The 21,717-nt window shown below is 38.5% G+C and overlaps 5 protein-coding genes across 9 annotated transcripts; 3 read left to right on the plus strand and 2 right to left on the minus strand.

The window, feature by feature from the left end:
- Nucleotides 1-88: 88 nt before the first annotated feature.
- Nucleotides 89-4,095, plus strand: LOC112456225 (tropomyosin-1). Its single transcript, XM_025018640.1, has 7 exons — nucleotides 89-107; nucleotides 2,226-2,513; nucleotides 2,760-2,893; nucleotides 2,964-3,152; nucleotides 3,243-3,318; nucleotides 3,443-3,575; nucleotides 3,669-4,095. The coding sequence occupies exons 2-7, from the start codon at nucleotides 2,274-2,276 to the stop codon at nucleotides 3,749-3,751; spliced, it is 855 nt and encodes a 284-aa protein (XP_024874408.1). The 5' UTR covers nucleotides 89-107; nucleotides 2,226-2,273; the 3' UTR covers nucleotides 3,752-4,095.
- A 4,048-nt stretch (nucleotides 4,096-8,143) lies between these two features.
- LOC112456166 (protein AF-9) lies at nucleotides 8,144-12,110 on the minus strand. Its single transcript, XM_025018542.1, has 3 exons — nucleotides 11,290-12,110; nucleotides 10,782-11,050; nucleotides 8,144-10,653 (listed from the first exon to the last, which is right to left on the minus strand). The coding sequence occupies exons 1-3, from the start codon at nucleotides 11,453-11,455 to the stop codon at nucleotides 8,830-8,832; spliced, it is 2,259 nt and encodes a 752-aa protein (XP_024874310.1). The 5' UTR covers nucleotides 11,456-12,110; the 3' UTR covers nucleotides 8,144-8,829.
- Nucleotides 12,111-12,248: 138 nt separating this feature from the next.
- On the plus strand, nucleotides 12,249-13,564 carry LOC112456167 (biogenesis of lysosome-related organelles complex 1 subunit 1). Of its 4 annotated transcripts, none has more exons than XM_025018545.1 (5): nucleotides 12,249-12,345; nucleotides 12,515-12,593; nucleotides 12,822-12,894; nucleotides 12,972-13,189; nucleotides 13,289-13,564. In XM_025018545.1, exons 2-5 carry the CDS (start codon nucleotides 12,533-12,535, stop codon nucleotides 13,321-13,323), a joined length of 387 nt encoding a protein of 128 aa, XP_024874313.1. In that variant the 5' UTR covers nucleotides 12,249-12,345; nucleotides 12,515-12,532; the 3' UTR covers nucleotides 13,324-13,564. The 4 variants fall into 4 exon arrangements, with proteins under 4 accessions (XP_024874313.1, XP_024874312.1, XP_024874311.1 ...); XM_025018544.1 differs by having other exon boundaries at nucleotides 12,321-12,409; XM_025018543.1 differs by lacking the exon at nucleotides 12,249-12,345 and having other exon boundaries at nucleotides 12,416-12,593.
- Nucleotides 13,565-15,123: 1,559 nt separating this feature from the next.
- LOC112456204 (splicing factor U2AF 50 kDa subunit) lies at nucleotides 15,124-20,357 on the plus strand. 2 transcript variants are annotated; one of them, XM_025018605.1, is made up of 8 exons: nucleotides 15,124-15,261; nucleotides 15,712-15,941; nucleotides 16,027-16,287; nucleotides 16,454-16,604; nucleotides 16,706-16,761; nucleotides 19,258-19,539; nucleotides 19,620-19,784; nucleotides 19,846-20,357. In XM_025018605.1, the coding sequence occupies exons 1-8, from the start codon at nucleotides 15,240-15,242 to the stop codon at nucleotides 19,975-19,977; spliced, it is 1,299 nt and encodes a 432-aa protein (XP_024874373.1). In that variant the 5' UTR covers nucleotides 15,124-15,239; the 3' UTR covers nucleotides 19,978-20,357. The 2 variants fall into 2 exon arrangements, with proteins under 2 accessions (XP_024874373.1, XP_024874374.1); XM_025018606.1 differs by having other exon boundaries at nucleotides 16,454-16,592.
- Nucleotide 20,358: 1 nt separating this feature from the next.
- LOC112456205 lies at nucleotides 20,359-21,288 on the minus strand. Its single transcript, XM_025018607.1, has 3 exons — nucleotides 21,166-21,288; nucleotides 20,724-20,807; nucleotides 20,359-20,640 (listed from the first exon to the last, which is right to left on the minus strand). Exons 1-3 carry the CDS (start codon nucleotides 21,206-21,208, stop codon nucleotides 20,480-20,482), a joined length of 288 nt encoding a protein of 95 aa, XP_024874375.1. The 5' UTR covers nucleotides 21,209-21,288; the 3' UTR covers nucleotides 20,359-20,479.
- Nucleotides 21,289-21,717: the final 429 nt, after the last annotated feature.

Here is a 21,717-nt window from a genome sequence, read left to right on the forward strand (position 1 = left end):
GATCCCCACCCCGGGGCGACGCGACACACGCGCGTCCTTCCGCCGCGCGCTTTTCCGTTCTCCGCTCAGATACTCGTCTCACGCTGCTCCGATCGCTCGGATTTTTGGTAAGTGCATTCATCGTCGTCGATAATCGCGCTTTTCCCGCAGTGAAAACGCTTCGCTTCGCTTCTCTTTCTTTCTTTCTTTCTTTCTTTCTCTCTCTCTTTTTCTCTCTCTCTCTCTCTGTCTTTTACGCTTTACCCCGTGACAGCGCGATGCGGAACGAGTTGCCGTTGGCGAGTGGAAAACGGCGCGGAAGTGGCGAAGGAAGCATCGGATCGCCGACAGGGATAAATCGGATACGACCGATAGTGCTGAATTAATCAACAGCACTTGATCTTTTAAAGGGGGCTTTAACTGGGATTTTAGCGACTTGCCGCGTCGGTATCTGTAGCGGTGATCGTAAGTAGTAATCTTTACGATGTAACCCTCCGGTGCGGAATGTTGATCGTCACAGTGAGATCAGTGAGAGGTACCGCGGGAGAAACGCGCTTATGTTCATTAAAGTACGAGTGTTTATTAGAATGTGCGAAAACGCGGAAGAGGAGGAAGTGCTCTAGGAAAGATTGCAATCAAAACAATTCAGTGCCGAGATAATTATTTAGTGCTCGAAATTGATCCGTTTTTGTGTCGTTCGCGTCCGACAACTATTTACAATATAGTTGTAACGTTGTGTTTCTAACGTTTCGACGGCAAATCTAGCTTGCGTATATCTGTCCGATCTGATTTATATTGTATTTTTTTTTTTATTGGACGACGGAGACGACGTTTAACTTCTTACAGGAAGCTATATAATTCGCTTCACGAAGATGTCTTGGAGACTGGACAGCTGCTTTGCGAGATTCTCTAACCGCTGCCAAATAATAACAGCTCTGCTAACGCTTCAGGAATTTGCTTTCGGGCTTAACATAAAACAATGCCGTAAGTAGCATTTGTAACTGTCAAATGCGTGCATGCGCTAATTCGTTATTACGTTACACACACTTTGTCGTAATATCCCTTTTTGCATGACAAAGCTATCGATTCGTTCGACCGAAAGTAAAAAAATTACACGTGAAAAAAGTATTTGCGCTTAAATTGTTGTAATTTTTTCAACGATAGACATAATAAATATGGCGTTGCGTCACTTTGACATCAGATGATTGACACCAATGTGATCGATAGCTCAGCTTCTCAGCGAGTTATTAATATCTCAGAGTCAGATGTTACAAGTTAAATAACATTTTAATCAATTTTACGATAATTTGTACATTTCTTAAAATGAATCATCAAGTAACTTGATCCTTTTGTTCCCGATTGAAAGAAATACTTATTTTAAGCGGCGAGCAGATACTTAAGAGATAGCTTTATACATATTGAAAATCAATATAACATATATTATATTGTTACATGCTATCTTCTTAACGGTATTTCTACTTTAATATGTTTTATATGTATTAGGCATTGCATTAAATCTGCTCTTCGCGATAATAAATTTGATTTTATATTGTATAACAAAACACAATATTACCTTTAATATATTCAAATTTACATAATAATATTCTCCTGTACAAATTGTGATTTCATTCTTTGACATTGAATATTTTGCTATGTTAATTTTATCGCGCGTCAATTTTACCATATTTCCACAAAAATGCACGAGAATTTTCCGTATACGTAAAATAAAGTAGCTTGATATTCGCGGGCGCAAAATTCGCGCGAGGAGGCCGCGATCGCACGGAGGACCCGCCGAAGTTTTGTAAAATGCTATTAATACGCGTCGGTTAGATCGAATGTCGGTCGACGGTGGCGGCCAAGTAAAGCCCGTTCTTCTGGGTTACACTCGTTACGTTTTGGCCTCTTCTTGCGCGCCGCGCGCGCGGCGTCAGAGCTTTGCCGCCGTCGTTCCGCACATTATTTATAGAATCGGGCTGTAGATGCTATTTCCGTAGACGCTCCGATGCGTGCTCCTCCTCGTGCTTACGCGTTGCGATCACCTACCGGAATTATGGCTTTGCAGAACGTCGGGCGCGATGGCTCGCAAGCCGTGCTCGATCCCGCGGCATGTATATTTTCGGAGTGCCGAAAATGCAGCCGCCCAAGCTCAAAAATCGCGCACTTATCTCGCGTGAAAGCGCAAATCCGCGCGCGTCCTTTGTCAACGACGATGATGGAAATTTAAGCATGAACGTTCGTATTTTCAGCAAACTCGGTAATTTCGTTGGTACGGTCCGCGAAACAAAGCCGCCACCATGGATGTCATCAAGAAGAAGATGCAAGCGATGAAGCTTGAGAAAGACAATGCTATGGACAAGGCCGACACCTGCGAAGGGCAGGCAAAAGATGCGAATATGCGCGCGGATAAGGTTCTCGAGGAAGTCGCGGATCTCACGAAAAAATTAGCTCAGGTTGAAGCCGATCTGGTAGCTAACAAGCAAGCTCTCGAGCAGGCTAACAAGGATCTCGAAGATCGCGAGAAATCTCTTACCAACGTAAGCTTTATATGTATTTAATATATTATACCTATACAGAATATTCCACAACTTGCGTCTGTAATTTTAATGACATATTCCTGAACTAAAAATGAGACGTATTATTATTTTATTATTATTATTATATCGTTATCTATATATTTCATACTTTATATTATGAACAAATGAAAAAAACGATAGTGCACGTAATGTGGAATATCCTACATATAATATATCCTAGTCTTCATATACATTCGATCCTTCCAGGCTGAATCCGAGGTTGCTGCCCTTAATCGTAAAGTCCAACTTATTGAGGAGGATCTCGAGCGTTCGGAGGAACGACTGAACACCGCGACCGCTAAGCTGGCCGAAGCTTCGCAGGCCGCCGACGAGTCCAGCCGGTAATTGTACAATTTAATTGACCCACACCCGTCCGTGTACCATATATCACGAAATGTGATACAATTGCAGTATGTGCAAAGTATTGGAAAACCGTGCGCAGCAGGACGAGGAGAGGATGGACCAACTGACGAACCAACTGAAGGAGGCCCGCCTGCTCGCGGAAGACGCTGACGGAAAGTCTGACGAAGTGTCGCGCAAGCTGGCCTTCGTTGAGGACGAGCTCGAAGTCGCGGAGGATCGCGTGAAATCCGGCGAAGCGTAAGTGCCAGATCATTTGGCTTAATGCCAAAACAAATAAGTAAAACAAACTCCATCATATTTTTATAACTTCTCTGTTTCTTGCTTTAGCAAGATCATGGAGCTGGAAGAGGAGTTGAAGGTCGTTGGTAACAGCTTGAAATCTTTGGAAGTCTCTGAAGAAAAGGTATGCACGTGGACTCTTAAGTATGAACAGTAAACATTATAATAATTAATAAAAATAGATTAAATAATTCAAAATTTATTTAAAATGTTAATCTTTATGTTCTAAGGTAATATTTATTTTTCAGGCCAATCAACGAGTCGAAGAATTCAAGCGCCAACTGAAGACTTTGACGGTCAAATTGAAGGAGGCCGAGGCCCGCGCCGAGTTCGCCGAGAAGACCGTCAAGAAACTCCAGAAGGAGGTTGATAGGCTCGAAGGTGAGTGTTCCACGTGTTTCATTTAAATATATATAAATATCAGTTCCTGTCACGAACGGTATATCACAGAAATAAAATTATCTTGCATTTCAGATGAATTGGGTCTCAATAAGGACAGATACAAGTCATTGGCCGACGAAATGGACTCGACGTTCGCCGAATTGGCAGGATATTAGATTACTTTATCTCGCTATGCTTTGTGCCTAATAATCTTCTTGTCGGGAAATCAAACATTCTATGTTCTTTGCGAACCGTTACAGGACTCGATATGTCGAGTCGTTTGACAAAAAGGCGAGACCATGGTTGAAATTATGCCTCGAACATGACACACATACTACACTCACGTCCTTCGTAATTAATGTTGTTATTATAATGGAATTATCGACGTGACCAAGTCGTGATTAATTCAACTCTGTTACATTTATTGTACGAAAGATTAAGGGACATTCAATAAACAGTAACATAAACTCAATAAATGGATATAAAAGCGCATTTCTGCTCCGAAATAAAAATATCAAACGAGATATTTTTATTGCGCGGATTTTTTTACTGCTTTGTACAATGCTGATGTATTCACGATATCTCTGTGTAACTTCCTCATCATGCGAGAAAAAAGTTAGTGCTTTTAGTTCATTAAAAGCGATATATAAACCTTCGAATATTGCAAGTAAAAAATTGAGTTTGCTGTGAACAGGAATTTAATTCCCTTCATAGGCCATTAGGGAAACCATTTACCCCACCATTTAAAAATTACAATATTGGATAAAATTTCACAGAAAAATGAGCTTAAGCTTTCAAATTGATAGACCTTCCATCTTGAACTTGTAAGTAATCATCAAACAACTCGAGAGAGAAGAACCAACAAGTGGAAATATTTCCATATATCGCGTATTAATTTCTAAGAAAAAATTCTTAAATGTATTTTGATCTTTAAGTTTCAAGACTTTCACAAGAATAGCATAATTTTCTTAGCACGAAAAAGAATCGTACTTAAAGCACGACAAGTCAATTATTTCATACCTTTAAATATAAATTTTAAAAATATCTAAGTTTACGAATAAAATATTCGATTTTTAAGTTATAATCTCTTTGTAAGAATAAATATTTCTACCGGCCAATAATAATTTCGTAGGATTATAGGTGTCAAAAAGCATTCACACTTTATTCTCAAGACATTTATTATTTTTTAATATATTTAATAAATGTACATAGAACGTATATCATCAAATGAGATATAAGTCGAGCAGTTTTGTCTTGTACTATATCTCCAAAGTCATCGAGCATTTCTCATTTCGCACGCTATTCCGTGCACTATATATACAGAAAATAAAGACTCGTGAGAAATGATACTTGTGCACCTACGAACTTTACATAACATTGATCTAGAAATTCTTACAAAACCAATACAATGCAATACAATGATCTTAGCGACTATGCGTATGCAATTATAAATATTATGCTATAATGATTAGATCAAGTACTCAGACGTATTTCACATAATATTCCTATTAACGTACATCGCGTATCATCACTCGAACATGATCATAAAAAAAAAAAAAAAAAAAAACAATGTTCCATACATTCAACGTTAAATATTGTGGATAACGTTATATGATATTCAGCTCACGATAACATATATAAAGGATGATCTTTATATTAAATATAATTTGGAGCTTTAAAGGACTATATTTAACGCGAGATGGTGAAAAGATGATGCTAAGGATGTGTAATCGCAAAGTAGAAAAAGATTGCGTAATCATACGCAGCAGTGTATTGGTATACACATCGCGATAAAAACACGTACATTTTAATTCATAAGCACAAATCCTAAATATCCGTGTAAATGTTCCATAATATGACAGAGATTTTCAATTAGCACGAGCAAACTTGATTTAATATCGACATTCGTAAAAAATGCCTATCGCAAAGTTATAACAAAAAAAAATCGCTCTGAAAAAGGCATCTAAAAGGACTACGTTTAGTCTTATCGTTTTATCTCTTCTGGCCGATGTAAAAAATACCTTACTATTTGATTACCCGAAGAAAGCGCGTTAACATGCTATCATAGAGACTATACATATATCGTGATTGATACATTCATCAAAAGAAGTTCAAAAAATCTTTAACGCCGATTATGCGATAAAAATGGAGTTAAAGGAAGATAAGTTCGATAACAACGTATCGGTTAAGGTTAAATTAACCATACGATTTGTGATTAAGCCGCGATACTTGGCAATAATCTTACAGTCATAAATATGTGCGCTGAGCTAATTTACTAGCAGGCAATATGGCAAAAAACCGCATTCTCTTAATATCCAATTTATGAGTGCGATTCACACATACAATTAGTTTTTACTTTAACGTCTCACGGTGTTCTCCTTCACGTTGATAATATAAATATCGTTTTCAATTTCAAGCAAATTGTAAAATCTTCTGGGATATACATCTATAAGCGTCTCTTTGGGTGGAAACAAAAAAAACAACAAAAAAAAAAACAAATTAACTTTAGTTAAGTTTCTAAAAATAAAATAAGAAGTCTTTTACACATATTTATCGTTGAATAACGTAAGTAAGTAGCAATATAAATACGCGCGCTCGCGAGTGGATTGTTATGAATATTCTCATGAACGCATAGAATTAGAAGAATTATTATAAGGAAGAAATTAAAAGATGTTAGATCCCGGAGGCGTTCGATGCGGCATTACTTGAAAAGACACTCTTTCATTTATTCGTGTTTTGTTACGACAATGCATGCAGAACGACATAACATTGAGTATTTCAAACGACATAGCATACGCAACACACATACACGTGATACACGCACACATATACACGCAGTATATGTACATTTAATTCGATAGACAACGGCATACTTTTCGAAATACAACTGCGTAAATGCGCGATATTTCACGCTCTTTGTTAACATTCTTATGAATAATATACACCACAAAAAAAGAGGACTGTACATAGTGCCTTAATTTATGTAATATACACGTATTTTACTATTTATTTATTTTTATATTATCAAAACATTAGACTGTTTGATGTATCAATTGCACGTAACATTATGACTGGTCTATGATACTGTACATTACATCCACTGTACTATATACATTTTTCAACACCGCGAAAATTAGACAGATTAGCGTGAATTACGAAGTAAAAGAAGATAGCTTATGTGATGTCATAAGTACGCCAATCTTAATTAACACAAAATTCACTTTAATTAAAAAAAAAAAAGCTAGCAAAGAGAGGTAGAAAGTGAATTTATACAGCATATCGATGAATTATATTACACTCACAGCGTTCTAAATTTTGGTACAGAATGTATATCAGATATATTACAATTGCGACTGATTTAAAAAAAAAATTTAATAGTGATACACCCTATCAATATAATTGTGTAACTTAATGGTACAATCTGCAAGTCGAAAATATTACGTTGGGATAATTTCTTCTGAGAGAATTTCTTGAGAGAGAGTGCTTATGTGATATTTTATCTAATATATCTTAACATCACACGAGTTATCTCATAACTCTTTCATTTCCTATACGTTATATATAATACATACATAAATACATACGCTATATTAGATCATCCTAAATATGAATATTTCTGCTTTGTAATACGTTTAAATGTACACATTTTCTCTTTTCAAAGTAAACAGTACATTACTAGATCATAATAAGCCAAGTATTTCTACGTTTAGCATATAAACACATTAGTTTATAATATAATTATATAATTATTATAATATTATAACATAATTATAATAATATTTATAACATAAGGTAATATTATATTATAAATGCTTATATTAAACACAGAAATACTAGGCTTATGATGATCTAGTAATACAATGTTTAAGTATTTTAAAAAGAGGAAAATGTATATATCTACACATTTATATTATAAAGCAAACATGATACTCATATTTCCTCCTTACAAACAGCTTTTCTTATGTTACTAAATCAGTGCTATATGTGACACATGTGCTATATGAAATCAACTTTGTTGTGTTCACATAATATAATAAATGCATCATAAAGATGATTTTGAATACCCCAAAAGAACATTGCGAATATTCTAAAAATAGCAAAGCGCTAAATATTTATACATATTAGACTTTTCTATAATGTTCTATCTCTTATATTGGATAAATTTTTATCTAACGCTGAGCTCTTTTTTATACGTTGTATCTTTGTACATATTGTATCTTTCATGTACGTACATAATGAATCTTTATTCTATATGTTGTATCTTTGTGTGTACTTAGATCTATGTTCATATGCTGCATCTGTTATATAGTCGGACATTTATACATATCTGATAAATGTTTCACATTTCATATAAATAAAATTTTTATATCTGTTACATACGTTAAATTTTAGACAACAAAAACTATTAATGTTAAATATTAGATGTTCTGTTTTTTTTTTTATATTCTCACGAAATTAAAAGCAAACAAATTTTTTCGGAAGCTTTAATATTGAATAGAATCTATACTTTTAAATAAATTATTAGTGAGTTATAATGTAGACATAATTTATAATAACAGAAGTTAGAAAAAAAAAAGAAATCTGAGAAATAAAGAATGATCGACCTAAATATGAACAAAAAAAAAGATGCAAAAGATAAGCGAGGGTAAAGACAAGAAGAAGAAAGAGAAGCTTGACAGAAGCATATTGGTGTATTAGCAGTAAAAATCAAACAGAATCTATTAAACGTAGTATGAAGGCAAATTAGCGATAGATTCTGCTCGATTTCTACCAATCTAATTTAGTTTGATCAATCTGCTGCCAATCTGTTTAGAATACATTTAGCAGATTTTATTCGATTTTCTATCACTAATCTGCACTGGACTATGTTACAGATTCTACTTGACCTTTGCTATCGTATTTTCTTAGCAAAATTTGCCAAATTTGGTCAATATGCTAGCAATTGCTGACTTTTTTTTTACGAATTGTGAAAAAGAACTAAAAAAATATTTTATATTTTACACATTATACTTACTATCACATGAGTCTTCAACCTGCACAAATTACTGCAAATGGTGCATCTCTAATTTGCATAAGTTATTGCAACGATACGATTAAACTGAAAAACTGTACTGAAAAATTCTTCTGGGGTCTCATGTATTACTACTTTTTTTTTATCATTAAAAAGTCTGCCGTAAGATCGTGTGACTTAACGTATGATCTTACAAGTACACTTGTATAAATTAATATGTCTCATGCCTTATATTACAGATGGTCACGATGCAGAGAAAAACTGTTGAAGACGTTGCACAGTTCTACGATCCAATGCACACAGATCAAAATCAAATGTCTTCTTAGTGATTTCGTACTGACCAGTTTCTGCAATTACTTGTACGACTCTTTGCAGCTCGTCGTTATCTTGTAATGTCATTATCTTTTGTTGCAAATCCTTCAGTTGCGATACATAATCCTCGGAAAACACCGGCGGCTCGTTGATCTCCGCATCTGTGCTATTTGTAGAGTCTGGGACCGCTTGTTCGGGATCAGCGTCCTTGTCGTTTAACGCGTTGTCAGCCATATTGACAACATGACCGTCCTTCTCCTTCCTAAAGTCCTTCTTCGTCTCCTTTTCCGGATGATGAATGGAATCAACGTCCATCGCGACTGGAGATTGACTCGACGAAACCGGCTCCAAAGGTGGAGAAGTCGATTGGCCCCTGCTCTTTTCACGTTTCGCTGCGCCTTCGTCGTCCTCCTTACTCTTCTTCCTTTTCCGATTTTCTCTCTCCTCGCCTCGGCTTCCTTTGGATTTGTCTCTTCTGCTACGGTCACTCTTCTCCTTCTTCATCTCCACCGATATACCAGGAGACGGCGGCTTTGCTGTTTCCGCTGGCATAGTGGATATCACGGCGTGCTCCGTGTCCTTTTTGGCGTTAAGCATAGATTTGCTTTCAGGTAACGAATCATCGTCTACCGAAGGTGCTGAATCGCTACTATCTCTTTCCGGGATCTCCGTCAAAAGGGACGACAATGGGTTTCCGACTAATGACGACGTATTGTTCTGTTTTTCATTCTCATCCTTACTTCTATCACGCTTCTCTTTCTTCTCACGGTCCTTGCTGTCTCGTTTATCCTTTTTCTCTCTCTTTTTATGTTTATGCTTCGGCCGATCCTTATCATATTTGCCGTCCTTTACTTTCTCCGACTTCTCGCTCTTCTCTGACTTCTCTTTCACCGCTTTGTCATCCTTCACTTTATCATTTTCTTTCCCAGGTTTCGGCGATTTTCTACTGTCTTTTGATTTGTACTCTTGAAGCTTCTCCTTGTCTGATTTCTCTGCTTTATCGGTTTTCTCCAGTTTTTTCTCGATTATCTTCGCGACATCTTTAACATTAGCTTTTTCTGATTCTTTATATTTATCCCTCCTCTCTTTGTCCCTGTCGTCCTTGTGTTTCTTCTTGTCTTTCTTCTTTTCAGATTTTGAAGAATCCACGTCACTTTTCGAGTTATTTTTTACCTTCTCCTTTTCTTTGCTATCTTTCTCCTTTTCTAGTACAATTTTTTTTGCTTCTTTTTCCTTTGATTTAGGAGATACAGGTCGTTTTATAGGGGGCAATGGACTTAACGGCTTCTTGGTAACGACAGGTGACGCTGATCTCTTGCTCCCAGGACTCAAATGACTTTTATTTCCAGGACTAGGGGGTCTCTTAGATTTCTCTTTACTCCTGAGTTGATCCTTAGTACTATCTCTAACCTTTTTATCTTTCTTCTCGTCTATTTTGTCTTTCTTACTATCTTTATGAGGACTTTCCTTCAATTTAATTGCTGCTTTTTCCGCTTTGTCAGATTTTTCGGCAACAGCTATAGGTTTAGGAACTAAATTTTTATCAGACTGACTCGCCTTTTTGCTATCCGGTGATATCTTCACGGACGCTGTCTTTATGGGAGTGCCAAATAACTCGTGAAACGAATTAGAAGTCTTAGACTCGGTGACGCGATGTTTCTTGCTTTCGCTGCCATTTAATTTCGGCTTGCCAACCATCGTGGACGCTTTTGTATCACTTTTCTCCAGTGAACTGTCTCTACTGGCTACTACAACCTGAAATTAGAAAAAATTACTGTTACCACGTCGTTGTGCTTTAATGTAATGACACTTATTACATATTACATTTCTGTATGATACAAGCGCAATAATCTACAAAGATTCGTATAAAAATTTATACTTACAGCTCCGCCTTTCAATAGCTTCTTCTTGAAGTCGTCAGAAGGATTAGTGAATACTTCTACGTGACGTATGGCCTTGTTAATAGGCGGGCCGCTCTGCTGTAGATGCAGATCGTACAATATTTGAAACTTCTTGATGTCAGGCTCTTTATTCCTCAGGTAAATGTCGATCGGTATTAGAAAGCCCGCGTAGCCGGATTCTTTCACTATGAACGGTGGCTCTTTGAACACCCTCTTAGGATTCCGGAACGTGTCGTGTAAAGTGAACACCACTGAAAAATATAAAAATAAAAACCATCTTTATTGAAAGAACGTTGAAGGAAAATAACTTTGCCATATCGATAACGTAAATATTGTAAGATACGATGCGCCATGGTTTATCAAGGATTTCGAGGGGGATGTAAACAAAAGAAAAAAAACCAGAATGAAGAGAATACGGGTATGTAAACACGCACGTTCCTGGGGACCTCAATGATAGAGAAGGGAGTAACAGCGCAAAGGAAAGCCGTACCTTTCTCGATGTAATGATGTATGTCCGTATTGTCCACTCCACGCAGGAACACCTCCCAATCGTGAGTGTATCCCTCAGGAGTGGTGCGCATACGTAACATCGACGTGTGCCCGCATTCCAGGGTGATGCGCACCGCCGTCACCGCCGTCACCGTCGACACCGCCATCCTCTGTCCTCAAACGGATGATTCCCTACGCCGTTTCGCAAAAGAAAGTACCAAGGGGTCGGGGGAGGGGGGGAGGAGGAGGGGCAGGCTCTCAGTTCCACGGGTGAACGTCGCCGAGTGTGCCGTTTACATCTTCAATCGTCCTCGTGGATGCCGGCGCGGAACGGTCGCCGGATGATCCCCGGTTGGTCGCTGGCAAAAGCTGGCTCTAGAATCGGCGCGTGCGGACGGGTGGCATCGCGGGTACGAGTGCGGCACGTGGTGGTACGTGCGAGCGCGAGTGACAACGCACGTTTCCCGATCATGAAGGCACGCGGATCGCGGGTGCGCGTGTACTCGACACGACACCACGGGCACCGCGCGCGCTCCGGTGCTCCGTATGAAAAACGCACGCCGCCGCCGCGAGCGAGCGAGCGAGCGACGTCGAATCGCGCACGTGACTCACCGAAGGATACGCCGCGCGGCGTCCGTCGCTCCGAATCGCCGTTCCCTCGCGCCCGAGGCTCGAAAGTCGATTATCAACAGGTAAGACGTGCGCAAGCGGGGCCCGTCGGCATCGTAGACGATCCTCGTCCTCCCGTATGATCCCGTGTAAACCTTGTGCCCTCCCCGCTCACCCTTCGTCCGTGTGTTCGAGAAAAATTGAAACCGCCATCTGTCGGTGCTCCGAACGTCCCGTCGGCCCCGTCGTCGCACGAAATATGTCCCGTCTGCATGAATCCGCGCGCGAGGTCGACCCCAGGTCGACGGTTCGGATTGGACGGGCAGCTTGGTGACGAAATGCTCGTGGGGGCAACTAGAAAGGAGATTGGAGAATCTTCCATTGGAGTATTGGAGCATTGGACTGTATTGGACGTCGATCGCATGGCGTTTTAAAGCTCATTAAAGAGGTGTTTACGATCTTTCTCAATTGCGCAGATCTGTATATATATGAGAACGGAGGCGTAGCGAGAGGTTTGTTTTGGTTCCCTCGCGATTGCTTCTTCTCTGTTTCTAATCATATATATAATTGTTTTATTTTAAGCATATACAGAATAATCAACGGGATATTTGATACAGTTTCAGCCAACAGCAGAGATGTTATCCGCAATTGTGAAGGAACACCAGAGCAAGCAATCTGCGAGGAAAGAAAGGCAAGGTGAGACGTGTAAATTATCTAATCATATGCCCAATGTCTATTTCTATTAATGTAAATTAAACTTTAAACTCGGTTTAACTTACTTTTTATCTTATCATAATTCTAGAATTGGAAAGATATAAAAAGCGAGTTAGATCAAGATTATTTATAGTTAATCTACATTAGTAGAAATGGACATTAGATGGTTACAATGATCTTTAAAATGAAACTGTGAACTGATTTAAATAGAGCAAAAGCGGAAAGATGCCGTTCAGGCTGCGAGCAACTTGACACAAGCCCTCGTCGATCACTTGAATGTTGGGTAAGTAAAATTTGTGTTCGTGATTTGAATTGTCTCCGAAAAATCAGATTAAGATATTGTTAATATCGTTGTCACAGTGTAGCTCAAGCGTATCTGAATCAGAAGAAACTAGACGCAGAAGCGAAGCAGCTGCAGCACAGCGCGACCAATTTTGCCAAGCAAACGCAGTTGTGGTTGAATTTGGTGGAGTCCTTCTCGAGCTCCTTGAAAGAGATCGGAGACGCGGAAAATTGGGCGCGCAGCATAGAGGGAGACATGAGAACGATAGCGACCGCTTTGGAATATTCGTACAAAGGTAAATATTCGTATAAGGTATAAGATCTAATAGTGTCATGCATAACTGTATACCTTTGTATAAACAAAATGTGTGTAATATACTGCGTATTGTTTTCAGCCACACAAGAGAATCAAAGTGTCGGTAATGTTTGAGGACCATCGAGGTGTGGAACGTTGTTTCATCTTGTGAGCATAATCCGGTCGTCGTCGTGAGCAACGTGAAAATTTCTTCTAATGATTTTATGACGTGAAAGAGTCGATGTTAAAATATAGAGGTAATGCAATATTTGAGTTGAAGAAAAACAGCTTTTGTACATAATTTTCATAGAGTTAAATGTATGACTTAACAACTTGTTTTAATTAAAAAGAAATATTGAACTGTTAGCAAAAGATACACACATGTTTGGTTCAAAATACATCTTTATCCCTTTCATTTTAAACTCGTATATCCCAAATAATAAATGACTATTTTTGTAAGATCAGATGTTTGTTAATTCTCATAATTTTTCGTTTAATGTGAAGACCCATAAGAAAAGATCCCTTTATTTTATGGCGAACTAGAAATAAAGATAGGAACTAAAGATAGGTTTATCTAATAATTTTTATATTGGGTATTTTAAAGATTATTCATTCATGTAGGATTATAATTATATTGGTATTAAAATTACTTAAAAGCATTTCTTGACGTCAAATATACTTTTTTCTACCTACTTCCTTTTTTCTTTCTGTAATGAATCTCTTGGGTTAAAGTATCACATAATCGAAAAGCACCAGTAGTCTATTGTAATCAACGCCACTAAACGGATTAAGAATACTGGTTTGCCCTGGCCATATTTGAACAAGAGTTAAAAGAAGAAAAAGGAACCTGTTCCCTATTGACTAGCAAGGGATTGTGCAAGAGCCTTTGTTATAAGAATTCTAGCTACCGGTAGGGAAGTAATATAATTAAACCTGTAAGAAAAGAAAAAGAAGATGTATGAGTATTGCTTTATTGTTGACAATGCATTTAAAAGGGTGGTGGCCCGCTGCAGGTGTACGTGTCCCACATGTGAGTGTGTATTCGTTGTTCGGACTGGTTTGTGCGAGTCCAAGAGGGGTAAAAGGTGGCGAATGGAGGCTGGCAGACCCTGCAGAAGAAATAATAGGCGCGTTCAGCAGGGATGCGTTCGAGAACCACGTACTTCGGAAAAATTTACACCTTGGTAGAATAGCAGAAAGCAGGAAAGCAGAAGCCAATCAGGGGCCCGATTCTCTAACGACAAACGTATGCGTAGGTAAACTCTGCTCTAACAGAAAAGCTGCAAGCTTATTGGCTAAAAACTGTGCGATAGCCAATCAATTTGCAGCCTTTCTGTTAGAGTTTGCGAATACGTTTCTCGTTAGAGAATACGGCCCCTGAACTCGCGCGGTAAGCAGAAGGGAGCGTCCCGTTTTAACGCAGCGATTGACCACAGCCCCCGACGCCTGGAGTTTTCCCTTGAACCAACAAATCAGATATTTATATTTTAAATCAATTGACGACGTGGTCAATTCCCAATTCTCAATTTTCAATTCCTAATTCTCAATTCTCAATTCTTAATTTCCAATTCCCAATTCCCAATTCTCAATTTCCAATTCTCAATCCCCAATTCCCAATTCCCAATTCCCAATTCCCAATTCCCAATTTTCAATTCCCAATTCCCAATTTTCAATTCCCAATTCCCAATTTTCAATTCTCAATTTCCAATTCCCAATTCCCAATTCCCAATTCTCAATTCCCAATTCCCAATTCTCAATTTCCAATTTTCAATTCTCTATTCTCAATTCCCAATTCTCTCTTGTTTTGATTGTTGGCCGCGGTCAGCCAATCAGCAAGCGAGCTACCAGTTCTCTTATTATAGGACTCTAATGGCACTTTGTGCTACGTCTATGTATTCTTATGTCTATGGTCTATGCGTTCCGCACTCCGCACTCCGCAGTCCGCACGCCATTTTGGAAGAGGAGATTCGTTTAGAAGTAGTTGACGTTCCTGGATTTTGTTACATTTCAGCGTCGCGCGTTCTCTCGGGCGAAGTATTAGCACGCCAATAATGGGCGAAGATTTTAACGGAGGTGAGCGATTTGACGAGCTGGCGCGTCCCGCTGTCAGACGCGTCGCCGCGACGCAACTTCCCGCGTTATTAACTCGCCAGCCGATCTGTTTGCGATACGTAATGGCTGAATACAAGCTAGTAAACAGTTCCAACGATTGATTCTCGAGATGGGGAAGGGTCCTCGTTGTTTAAATGTCAAATTTGTTTAAGTTCTTCTATCGCGTTTGCGTCACAACAAATTCGCACGACTTGAAGTATCCGCATTTGAACAAGTATATCAACACTTGCTGAGAATGTATTGTCCACTAATTTCATTGTATATCATTTAAACATTATTCTTATTTGATGTAAAACCTAGTAATACATACGTAACTGACTTACAAGTGAATTTAATCAACTGTATTTAGTGTTATGTAATATGGACGACGATGATGCTATGCTCCGATTTTTTTTTTACTTTTATATCTAGAGCGCGATAGACAGGATCGGGACAAAGACAGAGATCGAGATAGGGATCGCGACAGGCGGCACCGATCGCGCAGTCGAGATCGCAGAAAGCGCTCCCGTTCTCGCTCCAAAGATCGCAGAGACAGGAAGAGGAGTAATTCGCCGAAGAAGAGTCGCAGCTCCAGGAGAAGAAAACCGTCTTTGTATTGGGATGTGCCGCCGCCTGGTTTCGAACATATTACTCCTTTGCAGGCAAGATTACTTGCTATCGGATCCACTCTCGACATTACTTTTAATGCTATGCATCTATGTATATGTATATGTTTTGTCTGTACAGTACAAGGCTATGCAAGCGGCTGGTCAGATACCTGCAAATATTGTAGCGGACACACCTCAGGCAGCTGTACCCGTAGTCGGTAGCACCATTACTCGTCAAGCGAGAAGACTTTACGTAGGAAACATTCCATTCGGCGTCACTGAGGAGGAAATGATGGAGTTCTTTAACCAACAGATGCATCTTTCCGGACTTGCGCAAGCTGCTGGAAATCCAGTATTGGCGTGTCAAATTAATTTAGACAAAAATTTCGCATTTTTGGAGGTATAACTTATCACGTGCACATATCAGATATATCTCTGTATACTTTTTACACATCATTCAAAGATATGATGTGCACATGTATTATAAATTTTTATTAGTTATGCCGATCAGTAATTTAAGTACCAGCAACATTTCTTTATTCCTTTTTTCTTTTTTTAAAATGTAGTTCCGATCGATAGACGAAACCACGCAGGCTATGGCGTTCGATGGCATAAATTTCAAAGGGCAGAGTCTGAAGATAAGAAGGCCGCATGATTATCAGCCAATGCCGGGAATGACCGATAATCCAAGCATGAACGTGCCAGGTACGGTTCCTGGTATGTTTTAAACATACATTTTTCTCATCTTTTAATAATATTGCATGACCGCTTGATGATAATTTGCACTTATTTTAATTCTGCTTATATATCTCTTTTAGATTCGCCGCACAAGATCTTCATTGGTGGTTTACCAAATTATTTGAATGAGGAACAGGTATGCCGGCAAATCCGTGAAATAATTTTATTTATTGCACACCTTTGGATGCAGTTCTTCTCCATTGACGCCCATTCCGATCAATCGCAATTAATCTGAATTGCATTACTAATGACAGTGGCACAAACTTTTGGTCAATCGAGAGAATCGGCTTCAATGATCGACGAAAAATTGCATCGCGATGTCGCAACGGCACAGGATTAGCGTGGGGACGCACGCATGCTAATCCTGTGTTGCGTTACAAGTTACCCTCAAAGGACTAAATTATAATATAGGTATTTAGCTATTTAGCAGTGAGTGCACTCACATAAACACAAACGACCGAGAACCTCCAACTCTTAAGTTCAACAGAGGTATGTATGCGTTTCCATCAAGATTTCGGCGTTGATTAGGTTCCTCATTAGGTAGAGATTCGTTACTCGGACGTTGTGGCTCCCTTCTCGTTTTTGTGTTTTATCTTCGGAAGATCCGCTTCTCGTTTTTTCCTGTGGAACTTCCTTATTACTTCTCGCATCTCGTCGTTTCTCCAATGTGGCATATTTAGTTTAGGGAACATTAGTGGCGTTACAGCATTTATTTAGGTGGGGTATGCAGTCGCATCAACGGTTATCCTTTCTCTCTCTTTCTCTCTCTCTTACAGCCTTTCTAGGCACATCGCGGACCCAGTCCATCACGAGGAGATACGAGTCTCTCAAATCTAGGCAGTCTTTTTTTTTTAGGAAAGCCAACAGGAAAGGGGGAGGGGGGAAAAGAGTTTGTTCCGACTATTGAAATAAATCGATTAAAGGAAATAGACGATCATTCGCGTTTTCAATTCTGCCTGAAATGCAAAAATAAATAAAATAGAGATACGTGCGACGTTTTGAACAAAGCTCTTTAAAGCTGTTTTATGACTTCTATTTCCAATTTGAAATGCCTTTACAGAGCCGTCCACTCTCGTGCAGCAATGACACGTGTTGCAAAGAAGGATCTTTTTTAGGTTCTTTTTAGGTCTGCAAGAAAAGCATAAGATCAACGTTTTTACATGTAGCAGAAGTTTTTTTTTCTTTTTCTTTCTTTTTTTGGGATTACAGGGTCAACACATAATTTTATGTGCATCTGGTAACAGCTCCAAGTTCTCCGGTATATATTCTTTTCAGGAAATACCTTTTCCTTTTTGCAGCTGTTCTTTTTACAGGCTTTTCAGGCTTTACTGCACGTCTCGTCTTGTGCCTCGTTACAGGTTACCGCGAACGAATGATCTTCGAATATATCAATGCATTGAAAACTTGAAAAACAAAATGACAATGCAAAGAAAAACGGAAACTAGTAAAAAAAAAAAAAGAAACGGCAATTTTATTGGATATTAGGAAGTTAAATATAAAACGGTATTCTTACAAATGGACTATGTTTAAACTCGTAAGAGAGTAAAAAAGAAAAAGAATATGAACGTCTCGTTATTATGTAGTAAACTGTGGACTGATACCAGTACCCTTTCTCCCCATTTCTTAGCTTAGGGTCGTGCCGATCAAAAGCATTCGCTTACCACTACCACTACTTCTACCACTACTTCTACCACTACTACTACTACCGAACATGACAAAATACCACACTGCCTGGAGAGAGGCTAAGCCCAGTCCCTCGAGGCAAGTACTTAATACCATTCTCATTGCCTTCGTACATTGGGTTTATGCGACAATTTTGTAGCCCCCCTTCCTCGATGTGTTCTCGGTTCTCCTGTGCCAATGGTGCGTTCTCTGATTCAATAGTTTCACATCAATAAAAGCATGTTGCTTGATCAACTAAATCGTGCCGAGTAATTAGTAACTATCGGATGTAGAATGCGAAAGAAATTCAGAACTGAAAGAAGTTCTTTAACGAAAGCAACATGCTGTTATCTCAAGTTTTGAGTTTTCAGTTTCCCAGCCCGTGGAGACGTAAGTAAATTTAATACATATATATTTTAATTAAAATCAAAGACGAAGATCGGCGTTCGAAATAACGAGCGATGTAAGGAATGACGCCGGAGCACAATTAAGCGGAAATTGTTTTGTCGGACGTGAGGGTGATGTGTAAGGAGTTGCCACCGAGGAAAGAGTGATTAAGATACGCAAGCATATCTATGCATTCATATTTCGTTTTTCTTAATATCTGGGCGATGCAACTTTCTTTCTAAAATTCTTCTGTAGAGAACTGTTTGGAAATCCAATTAAATTGTCTATTTTGTCACTAACTGGTGTAATATCTTCTTTCTTTTTCTTTAAAAAGCTCTTGTACAAATATTCTTTTAAAATCCTTATTTCATTTTGACGATATGATTTGATAAAACAAAACTTTGCTGATTAATCTTACTTAAATTTCATAAATGCAAAATTTGATTATTCTTAATCACATGTGACAAAAAGATGTAAAATTTTTACGATTGATTAATATCAGAGTTGCACAGTCTATAATTTTATAGATTTAAACAATATGTTTTGTGCGAATGAAGGAGTAACATTTTTCACGATAATACAGGTGAAGGAGCTGTTGATGAGCTTTGGACAACTGAGAGCGTTCAATCTAGTAAAGGATTCCGCAACCGGTCTCTCCAAGGGATATGCATTCTGTGAATATGTAGACGTCTCAATGACCGACCAGGCAATCGCCGGATTGAACGGGATGCAGCTGGGGGACAAGAAATTAATTGTACAACGCGCTAGCGTTGGTGCTAAGAATCCTATGATAGGCGCACAAGCTCCAGTACAAATTCAAGTGCCTGGTCTGTCAATGGTTGGCACTAGCGGACCTGCGACCGAAGTGAGAGCTAATTCAAACGAAATTGTTCTCGAAAAATAATGATTTTGCGATCGAACTTATAAATATATAATACCTTTCAGGTGCTTTGTTTGCTCAATATGGTCACGCCCGAGGAACTAATGGAGGAAGAAGAATACGAGGATATCCTCGAGGACATCAAAGAAGAGTGTAATAAATACGGTGTGGTGCGATCTGTGGAGATTCCTAGACCCATCGAAGGTGTTGACGTTCCTGGATGCGGCAAGGTACGCTTAATATCGATATGAAGCTCCTACATATCATTTACCACGTTTTATTTCGTTACAGGTGTTCGTAGAATTCAATAGCGTGATCGATTGCCAAAAAGCGCAACAGACTCTCACGGGCCGAAAGTTTAATAATCGTGTTGTAGTTACATCATACTTCGATCCCGACAAGTATCATCGTAGAGAATTCTAAGCTGTAGACTTCTCTTTTCATACCATTTAATTATATATATATATAATGCAATGTATATGTGAATTTGAATAATCTAAACCTAAACGTACTTCAAATGAGAATTACACATTTACCAATAATCGACGATAACGTTAAGGTTGATAAGAAATTGCCGCGTTAAGTAACAAACGATTAGAATTGTAAGTATATCGCAACATGACCGCAACGCGTTTTCTTCGCGCTTTAAAAACACGATATGAACATATGTAATAATAATAAATACAATTGGTCGTTAATATAAGGTGAACGATGGTAATCGATAATTTGATATTACCTGTTAGGAGATTAAGAGAATGAGTAGACGATCCTGCAGAGATTAATAAAGCAAGAATATAACATCACTGTGTTTCTACAAAAAGTTTTCTTCTAAAATTCTACATGCATTAATAATATAATTTATGATGTCGATTATTCAATACAGTGATAAATGATCATATTGGGGATTCTGTGGGGGTTAACTAATTCAACTTTCCAGCTGCAACGCAGGTTGATAGGAATGACTCTCCCCAGTGTCCGCGGCGTCTACCACGAATTTCTGTAGTAACGCGTAAAGTCCGCCGCCGAGCAATAGCATGCCGATACCCGTTAAAAGTGTTATGGCCCAGGCCGGAATCGCTGTACCTCCTGAAAATGATTTAACGAGCATTCAGGCTTTTAATCTCGATTACGTGCCGCACATTCTACTTTAATTACTATCATAGACTTACTGTAATAACGTCTGGTTATCGTTTTGCGGCCCCTCAAAATTTTGCGCCTTGCCTCGACTTCCTCCAGGAATATGCCCATTAAAACTGTTCGGCGTTGTTTTCAAAAGCGAAAGAAAGATTAATTCATTTTCATGGAATCTGACTTTTTGTTACATGCTGTGTCGCGTGTAATGTTACGTTAAAATTTATTGACAAAGATAGAAAAATAATGATTGTGATATCATCGCATTATATTTGGTGAAAAATGATTAAATTCTCGTTTAAGATAATGTTACGGACGATTACATTATCATCCCGATAAAATTCAATAATTATTTCTAATCGATCAGCGACGGTTTCTATGGTGCAATGACATGAAAAGTGGAACGCCTATCGTCGACTGCAGATGAATGTATCGACACTTTTTTCTTTCCGTGTAAAATTAAAATCATGTTTTACTTACGTAAAGCTATAGTTAAATAGCACACAAACTTTTTCGACCACATTTTTCTCTGCCCAGAAAAAAAGTCGATAGATAGAAAAACGAAAGAACAGGCTCGAATCGGTGTCGTAGTTAACTGTACAATGTCTACGCAACGCGTACTGAATCACACCTTTGATAAGAGATGGCTGAGTGTACAGCTTATCTGTTTTAAGATAGTGAGAGATACACTTTTTCATTTACGGATATTCCCGTTCCTACACCTGACGTCGTGCAAATGTAGAACATTGGGAATCAGTCTATCAATCTGTCGTTGCATTTACTGACGCATCTATTGTTATAGCAAACTTCAATGATTTTTATGTTAATTAATAACTTCTATAAAAGAATGCAAGTTTTCTAATGATCTATTATAGCTTAAGATTTTAAATTTGTATTGTACCGTACAATAAATATGATTAAGGTGTGTTCTTATCGAATTATTGTATATCGAAATAAAAGTGAGGTAGCGGGATCAAGGATTTGTACAATGTCTACATCCGGTGAAGGATACAGGACACTCCAAAATCCGTT

Source organism: Temnothorax curvispinosus, unplaced genomic scaffold (genome assembly GCF_003070985.1).
Source record: "Temnothorax curvispinosus isolate PA1 unplaced genomic scaffold, ASM307098v1 QBEX01006657.1, whole genome shotgun sequence".
Classification (NCBI taxonomy): Eukaryota; Metazoa; Arthropoda; class Insecta; order Hymenoptera; family Formicidae; genus Temnothorax; species Temnothorax curvispinosus.

Bases quoted from the DNA above. Each gene is read 5' to 3' on its own strand.
- LOC112456225 (XM_025018640.1), top strand. From the start codon at position 2,274: ATGGATGTCATCAAGAAGAAGATGCAAGCGATGAAGCTTGAGAAAGAC. The intron at 2,894-2,963 runs GTAATTGTACAA...ATACAATTGCAG, and splicing joins GCCGCCGACGAGTCCAGCCG to TATGTGCAAAGTATTGGAAA. The intron at 3,319-3,442 runs GTATGCACGTGG...TTTATTTTTCAG, and splicing joins TGGAAGTCTCTGAAGAAAAG to GCCAATCAACGAGTCGAAGA.
- LOC112456205 (XM_025018607.1), bottom strand. From the start codon at position 21,208: ATGTGGTCGAAAAAGTTTGTGTGCTATTTAACTATAGCTTTAC. The intron at 20,808-21,165 runs GTAAGTAAAACA...AACGCCGAACAG, and splicing joins CTATTTAACTATAGCTTTAC to TTTTAATGGGCATATTCCTG. The intron at 20,641-20,723 runs GTAAGTCTATGA...AATCATTTTCAG, and splicing joins GATAACCAGACGTTATTACA to GAGGTACAGCGATTCCGGCC.
- LOC112456204 (XM_025018605.1), top strand. From the start codon at position 15,240: ATGGGCGAAGATTTTAACGGAG. The intron at 16,762-19,257 runs GTATGCCGGCAA...ACGATAATACAG, and splicing joins ATTATTTGAATGAGGAACAG to GTGAAGGAGCTGTTGATGAG. The intron at 19,785-19,845 runs GTACGCTTAATA...ATTTCGTTACAG, and splicing joins ACGTTCCTGGATGCGGCAAG to GTGTTCGTAGAATTCAATAG.
- LOC112456167 (XM_025018545.1), top strand. From the start codon at position 12,533: ATGTTATCCGCAATTGTGAAGGAACACCAGAGCAAGCAATCTGCGAGG. The intron at 12,594-12,821 runs GTGAGACGTGTA...TGATTTAAATAG, and splicing joins TGCGAGGAAAGAAAGGCAAG to AGCAAAAGCGGAAAGATGCC. The intron at 13,190-13,288 runs GTAAATATTCGT...TATTGTTTTCAG, and splicing joins TTTGGAATATTCGTACAAAG to CCACACAAGAGAATCAAAGT.
- LOC112456166 (XM_025018542.1), bottom strand. From the start codon at position 11,455: ATGGCGGTGTCGACGGTGACGGCGGTGACGGCGGTGCGCATCACCCTG. The intron at 11,051-11,289 runs GTACGGCTTTCC...TATATTTTTCAG, and splicing joins ACATCATTACATCGAGAAAG to TGGTGTTCACTTTACACGAC. The intron at 10,654-10,781 runs GTAAGTATAAAT...TTCTAATTTCAG, and splicing joins AGCTATTGAAAGGCGGAGCT to GTTGTAGTAGCCAGTAGAGA.